Raw genomic sequence first — 22248 nt, forward strand, 5'->3', positions numbered from 1 at the left:
TGGGCAGGGCAGATCCTTCCCAGCGACGAAATCCCCCCTTGTCTGAAGGAGAGGGAAGTGGTAGTGCCTTCCCCCGAGTTTCCACAGGCTCCAGGCAACCTCCAGTCCCATAAAAATGTCCTTTCCAGTCAAGGGGACAATGGATATGATATATTTCCTTCTCCTCCTTGACGTTTTGTACATAGAGACGCTGTCCTCAGCCCTCAGCTGGTGCCAAGGCATCTCAGCTGTTCTTCACGCTGGATTGCTGTGGTTTGTGCCTGGAAACTGGAGTTCAAACAATTCCTGCTATTAATGATCCTGTTGAAAGTTCACCTTTGTGCCCTGGGCCAGGCTCACTGGGCAGCAGGAGGTCTCCTATAACCTCTTCCCTCCCACCTGCATTTTCTCAGTTGTTTTGCATCCCTCTTGTTCTCAGTCAGGTAGAACAGCAATTCCCAAGTACCTTGTTTCAGTTCACTCTTTTTTTCCTGATGCAGAACTATGCCGCTGCACCTCTCAGGCTCTCCAAGCCAACTTTGCATGGGCAGCACAGTCCACCTCCCTGCTCCCATACACTACTGAGTCTCTTTTTAAATTATCTTAAACCTGCAGACTATGTCCAGAAACTCACAGCTTCCCAGTTACTCAGTCTGGCACTGGCACGTTTTTTGCCCTTATACTCACACCGAGAGGCCCCCTAAACTTGCGCTTACTTCTTCTAGAGGTCTTCCTCACTTTTGTCCTCTTCATGACACCCTTCCCCTCACCCCAGCTCCTGAAGACACTCTCTCCCTATTGCCCTGCATTTCTTTCCTGTGCGCTCAAATACTGTTCCTCTCCTCAGCCCATACATGCCTCCCCCCTCTCAGCTCCTCAGCTGTTATCTCCTTCCAAGCTGTGCCATGCTGCAGCCACCGAGCAGAGGCTGGGGTGGTTGATTTCTCTTCCCTGCTCACAGCCACCAAGGCCAGAGCTCACAGACACCTGGACACTGCAGGCCATCAGTCCTGACACAGGGGACGGGTCCCCTCAGCATCTCAGCAACCCCCTGCAACACCTTGCCTTCTTCCTTCCTTCCTTCCTTCTTTCTTTCATTCTTTTCTCTCTGTTTCCTTCCTTCCTTCTTTCTGTTTTTCCTTCCCTCCTTCCTTCCTTCTATCTTTTGTTCCTTTCTTCTTTCTTTCCTTCTTTCTTTTGTTTCTCTTTCTTTTTCCTTTCCTTCCTTCCTTCCCTCCTTCCTTCTTTTTCTTTTTCTTCTTCTTCTTTCTTTCTTTCTTCCTTTCTTTCTTTTCTTCCTTTCTCCTTTCTCCCTTCCTTCCTTCTTTCTGTCCTTCCTTCCTTCATTCATTCTTTCCTTCCTTTCTTCCTTCTCTCCTTCCTGCTTTCTTTCTTTTGTTTCTTTCTTTCTTTTTCTTCCTTTCCTTCCTTCCTTCTTTCCTTCTTTCTCTCAAATTCAATTCTTCTATTCTCCAGAGGAACTAAAGCCCCCCCCAGCACAAAGTACGTACAGCGCTGCCCCTGGACATCTCAATTCAGAAAGCTTTGAGCTCCCATTGTTTGCAGTTCACAGAGTTCACCTGCATTTTAGTCTCCTCATCTATTAAAGAAAACAAAGTGGAAAGAAGAGAGAAGGAGAAATATGGCTGTAAAAGCAGCAGTTGGTCAGAGAGCCCGCACGTCCCTGGTACCAGTTGTGGTCCAATCAATCAGTCTCAAACAGCTCACTGGAGAATAACTGACCAACTTACCCAAATTTATTTTCTTTAATGACAGAATTCTCCTGTGACCCTGCGGTTACAGCTGACACAAAGCAATGCCCGCTTGAGCCCGATAGCTGTTCCCTTGCTCCCTTGTTTTCTTCTGCCATCGTCCCCTTGTTTTCTGCAGACAGCAGTTTTAAATCACTGCCGGCCACTTCTGCCTGCGAGGGCCAGGAGAGACTTTCCTGCACAGGTCACTCACTTGTGACTTGGGTATGTTTGCCCATGCATGCTCAGGGAGATTGTAGCTTTTTCCGTTTTCTCCTTGCTCAGTAAAATAAAGGCCGACATGCCTGGGGATGCCTGCTGACTGTTTGGGTGCTTGGCCCTGCAAGGGCTCTGAACGCTGTTCAGGTGATGCAGGGGCTGGACCATCCCACAGATACTTGGCTGCAAAGACAAAAGCGCTGTAAAACCTCCACACTCACACTCTGGCTGAGCAGCACTGCTAGCCAGGAGGCTCGTGTGCCCCAAGCAGCCAGTCATCCAAGTTAAACAAAGGAAAATGGAAACTTCAGGATTACAGGGCAGGTCTGCATTGTGGGCAGGGTCTCAGAGCACAACATCCTATGTAACACTTCTATTGCAAACTGTGATCCTTCTTTGGAGGGTGTTCAAAATCCTTGTGAGAAAGGTGGAAGCATGTTTTCTGGGAATTCTGGAAGAGAAATCCTGCTCAGCCCCCCAGGATGAACTATAAGGTCGGTTTTTGGAAGGTAAATGAAAGTTCTTTAAAGGGTAAATTAAGGTTTCTCAAAGCTGACATAAAACCCACATTGCTCTTAGTGGTAAAAAAAAGGTCTGTTGGACGGGAGGAATAAAAAAACTTAGAGACTGAAACCTGCCTTTTTCAAAGAAAGGCAGGTTGTTCTCCGTGTTTTATAAACTCAGAGGAGATGCTCCTACAGGCTTTATCCCAGGTTTGAACCCTGCAGTGCAACCTCAGCACATGAGTCCAGGTGTTGCGTTACCTTCTTGCAAAGACCTGGTCACCCTGGAGGAGTCTTCTACTGCTAGCTGGAAGGCTCAAGGCACTCTAAGAAAGCAGCACCCACCAGCTTTCCCTCGGGGAATCCCAGGTGCTGGGTGCAGGGCATGCCCACTGCCTCAGCCATCACCCTGGCAGGGCACAGCTCCTGTCCCAGAGCCCTCCCTGCCCCCATGCCACCCTCTGCTCTGAGCCACCCTGCGATGGCCACACACCGTGGGAAGACCTCGTCCCTGGGGCAGGATTGTGGCAAGCTCCTGCCTGCCTGGGCACCCTGGGAAAGGGCAGGGCTCCCTGTGCAATGCTACTAGGATGTATGCCTTCCCCCAGCTCCTGCCTCCCTGCCAAATGCAGGTTTTCCCTGTGGAACCCAAAGCCTGTGTTATCACCAACCATACAGGTGGTCTCAGCAGGACGACTTAGGGCAGGGGCTGCCGTGGCCGTGGTGCTGCCTGTTGCTGAAAGGGAAATTTCACATGTTGCTCACACACCTGGTCTTTCTGCTCGACAGCACTTCAAGGTTATACCTCAGATTCATCTTCGACTTAAGCTCCCACCTCTGAGAACAGATCTGCTGCCCAAGGATGGAGAAAGAGCATTTCACCCACCAAAGGAAAGAGAGGTTTTTGACACTTGACTTGTTTCATCTGGTGAGGGGGAAGGTCTGGGTTACATTTTCTGAGCATGTAGGTATAAACCAAATCTCCTGTTACAGTCCATTGGAAGAAGGATTTGACCCTGCTGAGACAGTAGGACCAAAATGCGGGTCAACTTGGATGCTTTGCTTCAGTCAGGGGTTTTAAATCCTTCGCCTTTAAAAAGCTGCATTTTTGCTAAAGCTCACAGATTAATTACAAGAGGAAATATCTGCTCTATGCCTGTACTGGAGAGCAGATTCTGGGAAAGGAAAATCCACTCCAAAACTGTAGCGATAGCCCCACAAAGCAAAGTTTCAGCCCAAAGCCAAACCCTTGCACGGTCCAGGCAAGGAGGTGCTTTCCCTGGGAGGGGAGGCCAGGGCTGAGCCCCTGCCCTGCCAAGGTTAAGCAAGACCAGAAGTGAGGAGGCAGAGCCGAAGAGCTGGAGTGCAGGGAGGGGAGGTCACTGGGGGTGCTGGGGAAGCCTGTAGTGAGGAAGCACGTGTAACCCACAGGTATTTCAGGTATTTCCAGGTGAGGCAATGCAGTCATCTTCTGTGCTGCGTGGGCAGGGTGTGTGCTGCAGAAAGCCCCGGGGGGGTCCTGGGTCACACAGTGCTGCAGGGACTGGGTGTAGCTGGGGCGGCACCGGGAGCAGGGAGCTCGGGAATTCATCCCTGTCCCCTGTGTAGTGTAGCCGTAATGCAGGGATCCAGGCAGTTTAGACTGGGCACATCCTGCTGACAGCTAAATATCCACAGTCCCTCCTGGGTTGGGCAGGATGGGGGTGTTTTTGCAGGACACCTGAGCGGGCAGGGCTGCAGGCGTTTTGCTCTCCTGGCAGGGCTGCTGCTGCCCACCCGGCGCTCTGCGAGTGGAGACCCATGGATCTGTCCGTGGGGATGTCCTGTCATCCTGTGACACACGGAACAATGAATGGGCTTCAGGCTAAAAAGTTGTCACAGTCTGTGGACAAATGTGTTTTTCCCAGTCGTTATCGTGTTTGCACCTGGATGCAAGCCAAAATGTATAAACCTTCCTGGGGACGTTAATTGGCTTCTAATTGCCTCTCCCTCAATATGGCGAGGGCCGCGGAGCTGATGCTGTTTGGCTTTTCATAGGTTTGCTCAGTACCCTAATCCTATGTGAAAACTATCTGGCACAAGTTCTGCAAGTCAGAATGGCAAAAGTATAATTAATTCCCTGTGAGAAGTGAAAACAGCCAATTTTCCACAGCGTCAGCTTGAACATCAACAAGTCGTGGAAGTAATATGCAAAAAGCAGGCAACATTTGCACACAGACAGCAGATACACCGATTTTTTATGGGGCAGCAGTGCTTTATATGCCGCTGCATAAAAACGTCAATACAAACCTGAAGTGCTCTTCATTCCCTTTATGTATGCAGCTGAAAGTCTGGAACAGTCTATAAAGACAGCCTCCTTTTCAGATCGGTAAGTATCTCAACACAAGGAGTTTGTTGAGAATGTATGCTCACGTGATATTTTTTCTAGACACTACCATTTTGCAGACAGCTCCCCCCCAGATATTTCAGCATAGAATGGTAATTATTTTTTCCCTAACCAGGAGTAGGGATTTAAAAGTAAAACATTTCTGAAGCCCATGGCCATCCCTTCCACTACCTGAGGCTTTCTCTCCCTATAGCAGACTCCATGCTCATGTGCTGTCTTCCTTCCCACCTCATGGTCGCTCCCACCTTGCTGGTCAAGGTCTGGGCCCCTGGACCATTAGAAATTCATCTGCACAAAGTGCACCTGACTTAACAAACTTCAATAGCTCTAATAGAGGTCTTCATTCCTTTTTGATCCCCTCAAAACACATAGCAGTCATCGCAGTCTGGCTGGCCTGGAGACCTGCTGGCATATCTGGAAGCCAGCTACAATGGTCCCTGTGGGCTAATCCTTGACCCTCCGACCGCTGGTTGCTCTGCATGGCTGATAACTTGGTTTGGAGAGGACGGGTCTCCAAAGGAAAACCCGAGCTGTTGACACGCCGAGGAAGCCACGCTGCATTGCTTCTCGTAATGAGTGGTGTTGAAAAGCACCTCTCAAGTCTCCATCCCACTGTTTTGCTACAGGTGATTTGCAAAGCAAAGAGGAAAAGCAAGTTATGCTCAGATAGCGTCAAATACAACTTATTAACCGGGCCCTGGTGAGTATCCGGAACAGATGTTACAGATATACGTCTCACCTCTCTGAAACCCTCTTGACACTTCCTGCTATATTCTGGGCCAGCGGTGAAATTAAATATTAGCACTGAAGTCACAAAAGCCAGCATGTGCAAACAGTAAACTGAGATGTCCTATCTTTTTTTTTTTTCTTTTTTCTTTCTTTTTTACCACTATACTTAGAATAATGACTTAGGTAGCACAGGTGTAGGGTATATGTTGGCAAATGTAAATTCTTGAGTGCAACTACCCCACTACGTATTACAGTGACAGTGTTGGTGTTCACAGTGTCATTTTCTTTGACACTGCAAACCAACAATTTCAAATTAAAAGATCTAATAAAGAGGCTGTGTATTCACTATTTTCTTCTCCCCTACCTGCATATGGCCTTATTAGTGGGAATAACAGAGGGAGAAACCCATCTTCTCCCTTGCACACCTTTTTACTTTACACTTTGCACATCCCAGAAGCTTCCTCACCATCACAGGGACCGCTTCTTATGCCTCTCCTTGCTGAACAACTCTTAGCGAAAGGCCACGATAGCTCTTTGTGTATGTAAAATGTAGCAGAAATATTAAACCCAAGATCAAAGGCAGTTCTGTTCCTCAGATATTTTCCCTGACCCTTTAAACTGGCTAGGTGCAGAATGAATAATAAGGACCAGACTCTGCTATCAATTACTTGGAGTTAAATCTAGAGTGGGCTGTTGTAAATCAGCTGTCTTTGGAGTAACTGGGAGCAGATTTGGGACCTGAGTTGCAGGCCAAAGAACCAGAGCACAAAGGGAAAATCCCACCTCTCCCCCTCTTAGTTTCACCTAAACTCTCTGGCTCTCCACATAAGCAGCCCCATCTGCCTGCTCAGAAAAGCACACAGTTAAGCCATCCCAGGCTACCCAGCCAGAGCGATCCCGCCTTCAAGCAAAGCCAAAAGGATCACAGATAAATGAGGTTTTCTATTTAACTAATGTGGCAACATGCAGCCCCAAAGGACCAAACAACACCTAATTTTTATCAGCAGCTATAAAAAGTGGAGGGGAAAGGCTTGAACTGCTGGGGTGCAAAGCTTACTGGAGGAGAAATAAAACCAAAAGACTCAAGTATTGAGTAAAAGGTGTTTGGAAGAACATTTACACAACCAATTCTCTCTCTTTCTCTACCCATTTCATGACGTTTCTCCCCCTCACACAGGCCTAATGCTTTAATCTAACTAAATATTTGCAAATTGGCTCAAGACAATAGAGGGGAATAAGCAAAGTGATGCAAGTCATGATATACTTCTCATTACAGTGATAGCATTTCACAAGATTAAAGGGGATTTCTTAGGCAATGGAGACAAATCCAGCACCAGCTTTATTGAGCAAAAGTCGCAGATGCTTCACCCGTTAACATGTGGTAGCGCAAAGCAGATTATCTCCTTTTCCAAATGAGCACCATCAGTGCTGCTATTCCATTTATTACGCATTTTCCCACTCAAGTGTTCGCTTTGGAAAGGCAACGTGGGCTGATTGTGGGGACCTGGGTAAGCCAATGGAATAGCCTTTGAAGCAGAAGTCGCAGCCTGATTGCAGCACCTGGGGAAATTATGGGCAACATCGCTTTTGGGAGTAACTCTGCAAACCAGGATGAGAAAAGGAGGAGGAGGAGGGGGAAAGCAACACCAAGCCCTTCCATCACAGGGATTTTACAGGCCACGTGTCCTGAGAACCTCCACTCTGGTCCACCCACTGAGACAAAGCTATTTGTAAACACCAGATTGTGCTATCTTTTTGCCACCTTGATTGCTAATTAATCAGAAACAGAAGTGCCTGGGTGAGAACTACAAAGTGTCAGGGGAGAAAGAATGGGAATCTGTTCAGCGACTGCTGTTCTCGCTGTGGAAACACCCCTCCGAAACCAACAGACTGGGCTATGAAGCAAATGGGGGCTTGCGTTAAACCTGGGCCCTAGAATCTAGCGTGCCCCAGCCCCAAACATCTTTTTTCCTGTTTATGACAGAAATGACAATTGTCAGGGCTGTGAAGGGCCCCAGCAGCCCCAGGGCACTGCTCGGCTGCAGCCTTGACTCTGCCCGCTGCCACATCCATTCCTCTTGCTGCGCCCCTCTCTCCTCTGCGGTCTTCTGCGCCCAAAGTGTAGATCAAAATTTCAAGCCTCATAAATGTTTAGACTCTCAGCTGCGCAGCAGTGTGACACAAAGGACCCATAAGGAAGCTGCTGTGGCATGTCGATTCCCTTTGAACTGTCGCAGATCGATGAGGATCTGGGGCTGCTTCCTGGTCGGCCAGCCCTGGTTCACGCCAGAAAGCTTGAACCAGCCAACGCAGCCTCCAGTCAGAACAACCTGGTCCCAATTAGGACTGATCTGTGGCACTTTAAAGGGGTTTAGCGACTGCTTTAGCTGACCCTTCAGATGAAGAACTCCAAAAATCTGGACTGGATCCCAAAGAGTAACGGTGCTTATCAAGGCTTCCTTCTGTCATCAGGCTTGCCAAGTGCCTCCTGTCCATTTCTCATCATTATTTTGATGCTGCTGTCCCCAAAAGCATTGAGTGTCACAGTTGCTTCTCTGGATTCACAGGGGTAAAATACGCGACCATCTCTGCAGGCTGCACCTTGCATCCTGACAGTAAGCTCCCAATGTGACAAGTGGGAGTTTCACCTCTTTAAAAATCAGGTTGGAGTCCAACCTGCTGGCTTCTTTTGCATTTTCCTGGTAAAGGTAGCAGTTATAATAATGTCATACTCCATTTTTTTCTAACCTGGAGTAACAGTGTACCAAGCATCCCTGTTGCTTGAAGTCAAGCAACAGCAGATACACATTGCTGAAAGCCCGGGATCACAATCTCCCAGAAAATTAGGAATATTTTAAAATGACTAGGCCAAATCTGCTCTCTGTGATCCCACTACAAACATTACATGTGCACAAGTGCCTTTCACAACCAAATTTATTATGGGAACATTTTCAATGTCACCTTGATAAAATTTACCGAGTTTCCATTCTAACTGCATAGATGACACATTCTGCACAAAATACTTGTCCAGTGAGTCAAAATCAGTTTTAAGTTATGCTTTAAAGAAGGACATGGAGACCCCTTTCTCAAAGTACTTTGGCAGGAGAATATTATTTTGGTTGTTGCTCTGCCTCCCACCTAAGGCACCTCAAGGATTCGTGCCCTCCTAAGAGCAAAACACAACTGAGGATTTATGCAATCAGACCTGGAATAAAATGATAAAGGTACTTGCTTTCCACTGGGTCGGTGATCAGCAAACCTGTTGAACAATAAGGTTGGCGTACTGCAGCCTTATGGTACTCCAGTCCAATAGGAATTTTCATTATCCATGTCCTCTAGATGGAGGGGATGATGAAGAAAGCAATAGCTTGACTTTTCATACTTGGTAAAATCACAGATCCATAGAAAAATTTGGATCAGAGGAACCGCTGGGCAGTTTCTCCTTCCCAGAGCAGTACTGCTCTCACAAAAAAAGACAGTTTCCCTTATGTTCACATGGAGGGTAGATGCTACAATAAAGAGTAACATAATGGACCACGTGGACAACACAGTCTGCTGGGAAAGTGCCAGTCTGCCTTTTCTGAAGGGAAATCCTTCTGGAATGCTGCTGCTGTTATAAGGGGTGAAGGCAAGCTTGGGAATAGCGGGGGTCCCAGGGACACAATACGGCTGGATTTCCAGAAAGCTTTTTACAATATTCAAGACCAAAGCTTGTTGAAACACTGCCAATAAAATGCTGGGCATTACCAGGAAGGGTGCTGAAGAACAAAACATGGGGCTTAGACTTTGCCCGTGGCTCTGCTCTCTGTTCTTCAGGAGTGGGATGGTGAGGTCAGCAGAGACCCAGAGGGGCAGCAACTGAAATGATCAAGTGGATAGAGTGACTGTCCTATGAGGAGATACTAAAAAAACCTGGGATTCTTCAGCTGGGGCAGAAAAAAGCAAGTATGAGGGTGGTTTACAAACCAGAGAAGGCAGTAGAACAAGTCGCACCACTGTTTAGCTGGTCATCTGGCCACCTATTTACCTGTAAACTGCTCTTTGCCACCTCCTACAATGCTGGAGCTAGGAAGCATGTGATGGAATGAACGGGAACTCAGTTTAAAAGAAAGAAAAACAAATACTTCTTTACGCAGTGGGTGTGGGACCTCTGGGGCTGGTGCATGCATCGGTGAGGGAGAAGGCAAATTCATGAATAAGAGCTCCATGCAGATACTGAAAAGACCAGGCAGGGATGTACCCACCAATGCCAGCCTTGTACAACTACAGGCCGGAGTCAGATGCTAGAAAACTGATTAATTTAAACTTTAAAGACCTGAGGTTTCACATTACTTTGCATTTTTCTGCTTGAATCCCTGCGTATCTTCTCGGGTGTCAGTGGCCCAGGTTTTGACATCCTTCTGGGTTGCCCAGCCTAGACAAACATACGTGCTGCCGAAACTGTTTCCAGGAACACCTTCCTCTCCTTGCAATCTCTTATCTCCCAGAGGAGATTGTCAGAGGGTACTTCAAAGCCCTTTGAAAATGGCCAGGGCTCTGCCTGTAGCCCAGCAGAAGCCAACAGCGGCCGCACCGGCAGGCGTTCAGTGCCGCCTTATCAGCACCGCAACAAGGAGCAGCAGGAGAGCCTTCACCCCCTTGCTATCGCCACCCCATCTTCTGTCTTGGCTCCGCGATACGCTGGCCGTCTTCCCTCCGGATTCACCCAGCTTGGTTGTGGTAGATTACAAAAATGAGGGGAAAGAAAAAGGAGTGGTTTTGCTCAGCCCTGAGGAACGGGGAAGCCCGAAGCCTGCTGAGCTTGTAATTAAAATGTGGAAAGGCCATGACAGAGCTCAAAAGATGGAAGAATGGGACATAGGGAGCAGAAAAATGCTGAGCACCAGGCTTTGGGCAATGCGCCGTTTTGAATTAAAAATAAATGAGAAAATTGCCTATAGAGAGGGGAACGCGGGGGGAAAGGCAGCTGTGGAAAAAGAGAATGACTGGGGGGGGGGGGGGGGCTATTGTTTGAGCACTGTCCTCACCTCAGATAAATCTTGTTTGGCATTCCTCCACTGAGAGACCACAAGGTGCAGTGAGGCAGAGGAAAGCGGTGCAGCTGTTCCACGTGTTATCACCCCCGCTGAACCACGGAAGACCAAGTGCCTGCCAGGACAAAAGACAGGACTCCGCGCATGCAGTTCTCACTCCATCAGCAACTTGAAAATGGAAACGCAAAACATAAAAGCCACATTTCCGCCTGGAACTTGTTTTCTGCCGCTGTTAACAAGTAGCATCACCACAGGGGCTGGCATTAGGGACACAGGTGAGGTCCCACCGTGACAGGGAAAGTAGCAGCTGTCTGAACAAGGGCCTGCTTTATCCTATGTCTTATTTATCTCATCCATATTAACTCCATCAGGCCACTGCTGCTAAAATTACTATCCCAGAGAAGGATTTTAAAGAGATGTTTGGAGTTAACCAAATCAATTGTGGACCAGGAGTCAGAAAAATCAGCTAGGTACACAGGGAGATGGGTGACGACAACACACTTTTTAGAAAGGGTGAGCAAAATAATTTGCAAGAGGTGTTGGGCTGGGATTGCATAAGCCAAGTGATTAAGCCTGTCCTCTGATGAACGATAACCAAAGGACTCCTACACGACTGTGAGGCAGACACCGAAACTAGCTCCCTTGGGTAATGAATGGTTATGCACAGAAATGGCAGGCTAAAATATACAGGGGGCTTGAAGGAGGTGGGCTGGACCCAGGGGACCATCAAGATGAGCAAGACTTTGAGCAGCAGTAGAGGATCAATATTCGCCCCTCCCAGTGAAGCTGGGGGTAAAAGCCATGCAGAGGCAATGTCATTGCAAGCACACCTGCAACTCCAAAAGCTTAACAGGGATCCCTGCTCGAGCCTTTGTCAGGCTAGATAAAACTTTACAGGTCTGCAACTCTGCTGACCTTGGTGAAATGATCCCTCTTTTGCTTCCAAATAATAAGATCAGGATCCAACATAAATGTAAAGACCTAAAGAGCAACAGACACCTGGGGACACTCTTGCACCCACCACTAGCGTCTGAATCGGTGTCTGCTGCAGGTCTCCTCGCTCTGTGCCGAAGAGCTGGAGGAGCTCCTCAGGAGGTTGCTGCAGTCCCCTGCAGATCAGCAGGGCTGCTCCTCAGGCTTCCACTAGACACATTTCCCTTGCCGAATTAAAAAAACAACTGGCCTGAATTAAAAAAGCTGGGGCTTTATGCTTTTTTTCATACACATCAGATTTATCCATCCCATTAAAAGACTGGGAGGGGAAATAAATCAGGAACGCTGAAGAATACTCCGCGTCAAATGGTAAAATTCATTGAATTACACAACTGCCTGTTCCCCAGGTTATACCGTAGAGGACTGCACTGAATGGGTAACGAACAACTCTCATCACATTACATCTTACCACTGGCTGCCAGCAATGTGGGAAGCTCCAGTTTCAGAAGGTCCTACTGGATCTTGGGGCCCCGCTGTTGGCCTGAAACCCACCCTGCTTTCAAAAACATCACATACGTTAGGACAGTAGTGCTGGTTGATGCCAAAAGTCCACATCATCCCACGTCCTGCCCCTAGCCAGCACAGATGCTTGGGGAGAGAGTACAAGAACGGAGCAAACGCTGTGATATTTCCCTATAGTGTGCAGTGATCCTTCCCCCAGCTTCCAGCTATCTGCAGCTTTGACTCCCTAAAGGCTGTATTTTGGTATTTAACAGCCCTCCTTGGGACTGTTCTTTTCCCCACAGCTTTCGCTGACTTTTCATCTGCTTATGCCCAAAGCAGGTAAAAGGAGTTTCTATCACTCCCCATTGCCCAAGAGTCCCTTTGCCAGTTCTTCTGAGACTTATTATGTCTCACTCTTTCCTGACGAGTTGGTTTTCCCGTCTCCCCACCTTGCCATATGCCAGGGCAACACTAAAGGCAGGAGCTGACAGAGGTCTCTTCTGCACAAACCTCCGAGCACGTCGATTACCTACTAGAGCTCAGAAAGGTTGCTCAATTGTAAGGGCACTCACATGCTTCAGTGAGGTTCAGTGTTTAAGCATAATACATATGACAATATTAGGTCAGCTGCACGTGGTTGTGCAAAAGGGCCATCTCCTGCAGCAGCCTCGCCCTTTCTGTGGTCAGTAACTGATGTCTAGCAAGAAAATAAAAAGCAAAGTAAGAGTGTGAAGTTTCCTTAGAGACACCCTTTCTCAAAACTGCTGCGTCTGTCAATGTCTCAGCTCCAGTCAACCCTCAGAGGTATGTCCAATGCACAAAATACAGGGGGATAAATGGTAAAGTTCAATGAAATAAAGAAAAAAGATCAATTTTTCCCAGAGTACTTTAATTTGATATGAAAGAAAACAAAATCCTCTCTTGGGAACTCCCATCCATCACAAAGCAGCAGTGATTTCAGCATTCCTGGAAAACCTTACGTACAGCAGAGCTTACTTCAGTACGCTCTTATCAGCCTCAGCTGCCAGCCCATCCAGTGTCTGAAGCAGGGCAGCCGAAGGAGCCTTTTGATCATAGCAGCGCACACATCCACAAAGTTACCCTGGCATAAAGATGACCTGAACGGCCTTAGCCCTCTCCAGATGTCGGGATGTGTAGGACAGCAGCCCGCCTCAGTAGAAAAGCAACACCCCACAAGTAGCAGAAGGACTTTTTTGCCGGGATTTGGCAATGGCAGACTCTGGGCTCTCACCTAGTGCAGCCCCTTTTCCTGCAAAGTCGGTGGGCGAAGGTGGGGTGACTCAGTCTCCAGCGAGCGCACCCAGAGCTCCCGCTGCCCAGTGCACAGACCCAGTGGAAGCGATTTTTCAAAGGCATCAGCGATGGCCATGCTGATTCACCCCGGCACTGCCCAGAACGGAGCCCGCGGGCAGCTCGGGCACATGGGCAATGTTGCTGTGCCACAGGCACGCCTAGGGGAACAAGCCTCCCCCCAGTCCCCAGTGTGTTGGTTAACAAAGCAGAAGAGAAGCCAAGATCTTGCTTCAGTGAGGAATCGACCAAGGGGGAAAAGGAACAGACATCAGTCTCCTTCCTCTGCTTCGTGCAGGCAGCATGCATTTCAATGGTTCAAAATGCATCGGCCGTACGACTTGGGAGACAGGTGGCACAGGAGGGCATCCCAGTATGCCACCCCAGTGTGCCTGCTCCTCTCGCCTCCCAGAAAAACAAATGCAATGGTGACAGTTTACAAACCTTGGTCCAGAGCAAAGCTCCTTCTCTGGAGCGGTTTCATAGCAGGACCACTGGCTCTGCAGGGATGCCCAGGCATCTCGATGCTCCCCATTCAGCGCCACTCCCCCAGGGCTACCATCATGGCACCAAAGGGCAGAAGGCCCCCGTGCCATGGCCACCCATGGGCTGCCCTGGGCACAAACAACTTCAAGCCTCGCATGCCTGGGCCCTAGCATGAGGGACAGGATCCAGAGAGCGGGTGACAAGACCCTTGGTGCCAAGAGGGAAACATTCCAAAAAGGTCCTCTGGCTCCCCAGGGCATGTGTGGCACAACGTGTGGCAGGTGAAACGCCACCAGTCTCAGTGTCCCCCCGGCTGTCCCCTGCCAGGCTGTGCTTCTCTGCTGCTCGCCCCGCTTTTGGGGGCCAGGCACAACCAGCCTGCCCACACCTTGCAGGGCCACAGCAAGAGGCTGCCATGCTGCCAGGGAGGCAGAACCCCCCCAACCCACCTTTCCCATCCAGACCAGCCCCCTGGGCATGGGGCAATGCAGAGTAAAGTCTGTATTTTTTAACGCAAGGTCTTCTGCTGGGGCACGGGGAGCGCAGCCCCAGGCTGGTGGTGCGGCTGCCTCCTCCATGCTGGGTATCAGCACGGTGCACAGCCAGGGACTGCCCTCCAGCCTCCCCGAGCAGGCAGCAGAGGCAGACGCATACACAGGTCAGAATTTATTTCCAAATACCTCATTTATATCATTCTCACATGAAATATTTCTTTCAGAATATAGCCTACACTTAGAAAACAGAAGAGAGGTTATTGTTTTTGTTTTTTTTTATAAGGCACATCAGATTATAGACTACATAGAGCCATCTCCCCCTCACTTGCGCTCGTAAAATACTGGTGATTTTAAAAGTAATATTTCTAAAACCTAGACCCTGTGTAGCCCCGTGTAGAGCAGTATTCGTAAAGTTATTAGACCTCAGTTTACACACACCTAGTAAAGGGCTATAACAAGTTGTATATACATCACATTTTCAGAAACAGTCACAGCTGGCTACATTTAAAAGTAATGCTACCCCAGACTATGAAACAGGCTGCTTATAAAATATAACCTACTGCTTCCCGTACGGCGTGATGCAAAGCAATATGACCTTGCAGAAGAAATTTTGTTATTTTTGCAAATGGAAGCTGCACAGATTCAAGCCTGTCTCCTCCCCAAACCCACATTTTTGATTGACTGAGACCGTTTTACAGAGAAGCAAAGCACCCAGGAGAAATGTGGCTTTATGTTTTTCTCTGAGATGATGGTATGACTGCATATCTGAAATCGTGTCAAAGCATTCGAGAAAGAAATATAAAGGCTCAGATGTTAACTTCACAACCAGTAAACATTAAACCATTACCAACCAGATGCAATCAAGTTAAATGCATCCAGCTTCTGTGCTATGGAAACTGTTTTTCCAGGCTGTTCCAGTGCAGAAGCCAACACATTTTTACTGAATTATGCCCTAGGTAAAGGTTTCCATCCCATTTTTGAGTTTTCAATGATGGAACATTACCCATTCTGCACTCCTTTTGCTGTAGAGGAGGAAAAAATACTGCTTGTGGAGCCTATGCCAATACAGCCCAGAATCCATTTACATAGTGTCATTTTCTTTTATGGGCCAGGAGGTAAACTGTGGTCAGCTTTATCAACTCAAATGGCTTCCACAGTTCTTTCTATCAGGCATTGATTCATTTCTGATGAAAAAAAGGTTCCGAAATTTCTGTCACTGCAGTTTAGTTTAAGACTACGAAAAAGGTCACTTCAAGGCTATGGCCAAAGGGGCAAAAAATAAAATATAATCCGATCTTGAAATATCTAGAGAAAAAAAAAAAAAAGTAGTCAGGGCCATAAAAAGGCAGACAGACAGACAGCACAAACTAAATATCCTCTGCAGAATAAGTTAAAATACTGATTCTTGCAGAAAGTCATGTTATCCCTCCAGTCTCTGGAATTCGCCAGGCCTGGGACTAGGCTTAGTTTAGTAGGAACCAGATTTAGTCAGAGAACAGGTCACACTCAGGTCTGCACTATGTTCATCACTCAGCTACATTTTAGGCACATTTCAGTTTATCTGTTGGACTGATCTGGGGGGAAAAAAATTATCAGGTAATTTTCTGGGGTGGACTCAGCCAATTTCACAACTACGAGCTTGGAGAAGATTTAACCACAAGTGACTGTTGCCTTTGGAAAGGAAACATTAACTCGGTTGAAAACAGCATTGTGAAGAGGACACAGCAGCCTCAGTTTCTAGAGTCCGGTTTGTTATAAATCTTGATCTGCCTGATTTGTTATTTGTTTAGCAGCCTTAAAAGGTAAGGAGGGGCATCCTGAAATTCTTGGCTGTAGACTTAAACCCAGATGTGGTTTATATGGTGCTGCAGGGGTATTTGTTACATCTCTGTAAAAAAATTAAAAATTAAAAAAAAAATAATCCTCCAACACAACAGCACGTACATTCCTTTCAGCTGAAACAGATGAACTGTCGTCATGTCTGCAAAAATACAGAGGAAATCGCCACTGCTCGAGGTAGCGAGGTAAAACTCGGTCGTGTTCTCAGGCTTCCACTCGGCTTCCTGGGAAGGGCAGGGGAAGGAGGACAGAAAGGACTTTCACGAAGTCAGGAGGTGACAAACGAGATGTCAGCTCCATAAGGGATTAGGTTCCCTCACCACATGCTGAAGGTATATTAATGACCTTTCCAGCCATGGCATTTGCGTATAGTTTACACCTCTTGCATACCCTTTTTAAAGCGATCCCTAAGAGCAACGGCTTGGGAAGACACAGAGGAGAGAGCAGGAGTGGGTTTTTAAAGCTACAAATGTCAGTTAGGAGGCACAGTGTTATTTTTCCCTTTGATCGTCCATGTTCAGAGCTCTACGTCTCCACCGCTGCTCATGTGTTCCTCCTGTGAAGCCCTGGCAACAAAGGCCTCTGGTGTGCCCCTCCCTGTCACATACACCTTGCAACGCAAGAAGCTGAATCCTTTGGACAAATCCTTCCAGCCTCACAGACATGTGGTGCTTTTCTTCCTTAACAAGAGGTTTTAGTCACGGAACTGGATGCCAAACCTGATTTATAGCAATTATTTAACTAAGAATCCTTCCGCCACCCTCGAAAGGGCAACCGAGATATCCAGTAGCAACATATACACATACATACAGATCTACACTATACACTCGGGACGACACAGAATGAGATTTCAGCTAATATAGCCTCTATTTGATTTCCTCAGAGCAGCACTCAGGTCCTTGCAACCCCTATACAAAACAGCAGTATTTTTTCCACCAGGATTTGGAGAGGTTTTTCATCTTATCTGGAGTCCTACACTTGGATTTCTTTGGTTGCTGCTGGGTATCCGAGTACTGAATACCAGCCACGATGGCCGCATCAAAGACCTCCTTGAGGTTTTTCTGAGTCAAAGCAGAGCACTCGATGTAGGACGCAGCTTTTATTTCCTCGGCACAGAGCTTCGCAGCCTCCTCCGAGACCGGCTTTTCTTTGCACTTGTCCAGCTCGATGAGAACTTTGACATCCTCCCGGAGGTCCGACTGCGTCCCAACCAGGATAATGGGAGCCTTGGGGCAGTGGCATCGGATTTCGGGAACCCACTTCTCACTCACGTTCTGGAAGGACGAGGGGCTCACCACGCTGAAGCACAGCAAGAAGATGTCCGTATTGGTGTAGCACAGAGGCCTGAGCTTGTCGAATTCATCCTGCACAGAACGAAACCACGTTAGCACCCCACGGAAGAGCACATCGGCCCTGGAGGACTGGTATGCTCCCAGCTCCAGCCTGCCGCTGACCTTTGGAGAAGCTGAGGATCACCATCTCAAGAAGCACCTCAACACAAGCACCCAGACCACCCAACCAGATGTGTTATGAGCAGAAGTTGCCCGTACCCAGCCTGAGGTCTCAGGGCTGCTAGCCAGCGGGCACCCTGCCACTGTCAAGCACACAGGGCAAAGGTGGTGGCTTTCCTCAGTAGCTGATGGTTTTCTGACTAACACCACAGCTTGTTTCGAGTGCCTAAATATTTCCTTCGCTCTTTATACACAGGCCTTCTGCTCTATTTCAGCAAAGGAGCGATGCTGCGGGAAGCAGGTTACGGCACATGAGCAACGAAGCCAAAAATCAAAGTGTGGGAGGGAGAAAGTACTTTCTACAGGTCCACCTCATCCAGGGGTGAGTCAGTGAGCTGCTCCGATGAGGAGCAGCTGCGTACCTCAAAGCTGCTCTGTGAACACCCCTACCTCCAGATAGGGCAAGAGCGAAGCAGACAAGAAGCAGCAACCTCACCTTTCCCGGAATCCCTGACTACTTAACAACATCCTACAGGAACTGGGAATAATTTCCCTGCCATTGTGCCCAGGGATTTAAATCTGATGGCAGCAATAATGACTCACAATGTGCAGGCTTAACATGCCAATGGCACAGAGTGAGAGCTTTACCTTCCCCTCCCACCCATGCCACATCAAACAAACTGCAAACAGCCCTCCCAGTGCTACCTCTTACCCCCCCCCCCTCCTTTTAGTGCACACTCCAGCAAAGCAAGGCTCTTTTGCAGCTTCAGGAACTAGCCACAAGAAAGCCAAACACCTCATGGTAACAAAGGCGTGCTGATCCTCAGCAAAGAATGCAGCAAGAAGCAAGGGTTAACTCCAGGCAGGCTGCTTTTATGCTGACAGCAGGATAAAAGCAGAGTAACACTAGCAGCCTGAACAGGTAGGATTTGCCTCAGCGGCAGTGACATTTTAATTAAAACGGACCGTGTTCTGAAAGTGCAAAGAACACACACAGCTGAAAACATCTCTCTGGTACCAGCAGTTTACTGCTGAATTGCAAGTTCCACGTTAATTTTCCAGATGTGAAATTTTGCTTTAAAGCCTCTGGAGGCCCAGGATATGCAGTTTAAAGCCCCCTGGAAGCCTCAGAAGTCTTGTTCTGCTCAAATGCATTTCTTCCAGCAGTATCTCCAAGAGAGACAGCGATTTATAAAACACGAGTCAAGAAAGCAAGCTTCATTAGCTCTCTTGATTCTCAGATTAAGCCTCAGAGGAAGCCAGGCTCTCACCGCGTGGCTCAAGAGAAACCCCGCATTTACTGAGAGATGCTGCTCTGAAGGACAGGGCCGTTCACAGAAAGGCACCTCGCCATGTAATTGCCTCTTCTTGCTAAGTGAGAAACCTCAAAAGGGCTCGATTCAATGGGTTTGAAAGCCAAACCCAGATCTTAAGGGTTTCTGCCGAGATGAAACAGTGCCCTTTATATCCCACGTACCCTCCTGCAGTTTCAACGGTAGGTGCGTGACCTGCAGGGACTCTGCACCTCTTTGGGCTAGTGATGCTGAAATACAACTTCCCTCTGCCTGGCATGCTTTTTTAGCTGCAGATTTCAGCAGCCATCTCACAGCAGCAGTTTTACCAAAGCATCCAGCTAGGTATCTTTTTATTCAGGATGACTTCTGTCAGTTTAGATAACCCCTTCATTTTTAAGGCAGCGACACTACCACCCATTCCAGCTGCACTCCAGCAGCCAGAGCAAACATCTTAACCGTTAGTGGCAGCGAAGGTAAGAGGTGACTTGCCCATCCCTCCCCTGCAGCTCACAGCAGCGTTTCCACAGGCGCTGCCTATCCACAGGCTGTCACCCGATGGCAATTCCACCTGCCACGCTCTGCATATGAATGCGCACAGCCAAGGCTGTTGCGGTGCAACCTGGCCTCTTCAGCAGGGCACAAAATCATGGGAAAATTCTGGCTGTTTCACCTCGTATTGTTACCCACAGAAGGCCGCTTGAAGGATTTTAGCTTCGTTTTTTAGGGCACACAGGAGCCCTACACTGCTGTCTAGGGTTGCACAGCCCTTCAAACCCCTTTCCTAAGTAGGGCGCCCAGCTACAACTCATCTAAATAGGTTTGTATGTTAAGGCTACTGAGATTTTTCAGCGTGGTTTTGCTGAAGGCGTGGACCCAGATCCACAAAGCTGAGCAGGAACCGAACTCCCAGTGCCTTCAAATGCCAGCAAGGTAACAAAATACTTTTAGCTGCTTTTGGCTATCCAGACTCAACCTCAACCCCTGGCAAGCAGCGCTGCATGCTGCTCAGGGTGGTAGAAGCCAGGGGCTTGCAGAAAATATAAGGCGGTAAGAAATGTGCTTTTTTTATGTACCAGGCAAACTAGGAGCTGAGAGGCATCTGCCACCCTCAACGCTTCAGGACTTAAGATTACTGCAAACCTCGACTTTGGGGCGGCAGCACTTTTTAAGGGGGTGGGAACGGCAAATACGAAGCGTTCACAGGCAACTCCCAATAGGACTTTTTTCTCCCTCAAGCTTCTGCCCCTTTCAAAAACACGGTCTCTGTCTCCCGACACCTACAGCTGTGGATGCTTTGCATGAGTACATCCCAAACACTGTAATTCTTAAGCCCGCAGTTCTTTAGCAAAAATAAAGACAGTGACATCCACTCAAAGAGAAAACCAGGTGGCCCTTGAATCCCCAATATGTTCAGCCTTTCTAGTCGGGCTCAGGGAAACAGCAGCTTGAGCCAGCAGAGCAGCAGCCCGTGCCCAGCCCCTACACAGAACATCCCCCACCCTTCCACAGACAGCGGGCAAAGCAGCGGGTTAAGTAGCAGTGAAAATTATAGCAGTTTAATAAGATGATCAAACACTGGGAATCCTTTCAAATCCATGAAGTCATTAGCAGGACTACTTTGCCCAACAACTTCTCCCCTCCCGCTGTCACTTAAATAAGTGGCTTCACTGACCTGACCAGCTGTGTCGCAGAGCTGAAGTCTCACCGGCTTGCCATCGACAGACACGACAGCTTTGGAGGGAAAGGAGGAGGGAGGGGGAAAAAGCGTGGTGAGACCAACTTTACACGTTTTCCATTAAAAAAAAAAAAGACAGAAAAAAAAAAAGGAAATAAGATTTTCTATCCCTCAGTTCTCTTATCGTCTTCCCTTCAATTAGTTTAGAGTTCACAGCTTAACAGCGCTGGCGGGGAACCCACCGCTAACACTCGGGCACACACAAGCCCCCGCGGCCCCTCCGACCCGCAGCGACGGGGCGGGCAGCGACCGCGCTCACACCCCCGGCCGGCAGCGGGGGGGGCAGCCAAGGCGGCCGGCTCCCACTCCAGCCGCCAGGGCCCCAGACCGTCATCCCCCCGGCCGCCTCCAGCACGGCCGGGACACAAAAAGCCCCCGCCGAACCCCGGCGAAACGCCAGCACCTCCCGCTCCGCGCCGGTGAGGCAAGGCGAGGGCTGAAGGTTCCCTTTCGGGCGGCGCCCTGCCGGCCCGGAGCTGCGCGCTTTACACCGGGGAGCGCACGGTTAAAGCTCGGCGTTGGTTGCCCGGCCGGGCGCGGCACCAGCCGCCAGCCTGCCTCCGTTACACGGGAGATCGGCCGGTGCCGCCGGCTGCCGTCGGAGCCGAGCCAGCCCCGGTGCCGCCCGACCCGGGTCCTGCCCCACGCAGACACAGGACGCGGTAACGGCCCCGGGGAGCAGCACCGGCGGGACGCGCCGCTCCCCGCGGCGGCGGCACCCCCTCCCGCCGCCCCGGTCCCCGCCGCCGGCCCTTACCGGAGAAGTTGTCGAAGGCGGTGGGGATGTACTCGGTGGGGTACCCGTTGGTGGTGTAGCTCACCACCAGGCTGGTCTTCCCCACGGCGCCGTCCCCCACCAGCACGCACTTGATGCTGCGCCGCGGCTCGCTCCCCGCTCCGGCCCCGGCTCCGGCCCCCGCCGCAGCCCCGGCCCCCGCCGCCCGGCAGCGGCCGCCCAGCGCCGCCCCCAGCGCCGCCGCCGCCCGGCCGCTGCGCACCCTGCGCGGGGGCACCGGCGGCACCTCGCAACCGCCCGGCACCGGCTTGCTGATGTAGCCCGCCTCGCCCTCCTGCTGCGGCGGCATCCGCGCGGCCACGCAGAGCCCCGCCGGCCGGGGGGGCGGTGCGCGGCCCGGGGCCGCCGGCCGGGGAGCGGCGGGGCGCGGCGGCGGCGGCGGGCGGGCGGTGCGGGGACCCGGCGGGCCGGCAGGCGCGGCGCGACCGCCGCGAAGCCAGCCCCGGCGCCGCTGACTCTTCCCGGGCGCGGGTGGCGGCGGCTCCCGGAGCGGGCGGCGGCGGGATCCCGGCTGCGCTGCGCTCGCCTCGCCCCGCGCTACCGAGTCCCGACCGCCGGCCCCGCGCCTCCGCGTGACATAGCGCCGCGCGGGGAGGAGCCGGCACGGCACGGCCCGGCCCGGCCCGGCCCGGCCCGGCCCGGCACGGCAGGCGGCGCCACAGCGCTCCCACCGCCCGCCCCGACGGCCGCAGGCAGGCGGGCAGGGGGCGCGCCGCCGCCGCCGCGCGGGCGCGCCCCTCATTGGCCAGCTCGCCCCGCCGCGCAGTGCGGCGACGAGCCGCGGCTCGCCATTGGCTGGCGCGG

The 22248-nt window shown here is 50.3% G+C and overlaps 1 protein-coding gene across 1 annotated transcript; it reads right to left on the minus strand.

The window, feature by feature from the left end:
- Window positions 1–14487: 14487 nt before the first annotated feature.
- RHOU (ras homolog family member U) lies at window positions 14488–22040 on the minus strand. Its single transcript, XM_055714714.1, has 3 exons — window positions 21406–22040; window positions 20586–20644; window positions 14488–17531 (listed from the first exon to the last, which is right to left on the minus strand). The coding sequence occupies exons 1-3, from the start codon at window positions 21731–21733 to the stop codon at window positions 17076–17078; spliced, it is 843 nt and encodes a 280-aa protein (XP_055570689.1). The 5' UTR covers window positions 21734–22040; the 3' UTR covers window positions 14488–17075.
- Between the last annotated feature and the right edge of the window lie 208 nt (window positions 22041–22248).

The sequence above is a fragment of the Falco cherrug genome, chromosome 6, assembly GCF_023634085.1.
Source record: "Falco cherrug isolate bFalChe1 chromosome 6, bFalChe1.pri, whole genome shotgun sequence".
NCBI classification, from domain to species: Eukaryota; Metazoa; Chordata; class Aves; order Falconiformes; family Falconidae; genus Falco; species Falco cherrug.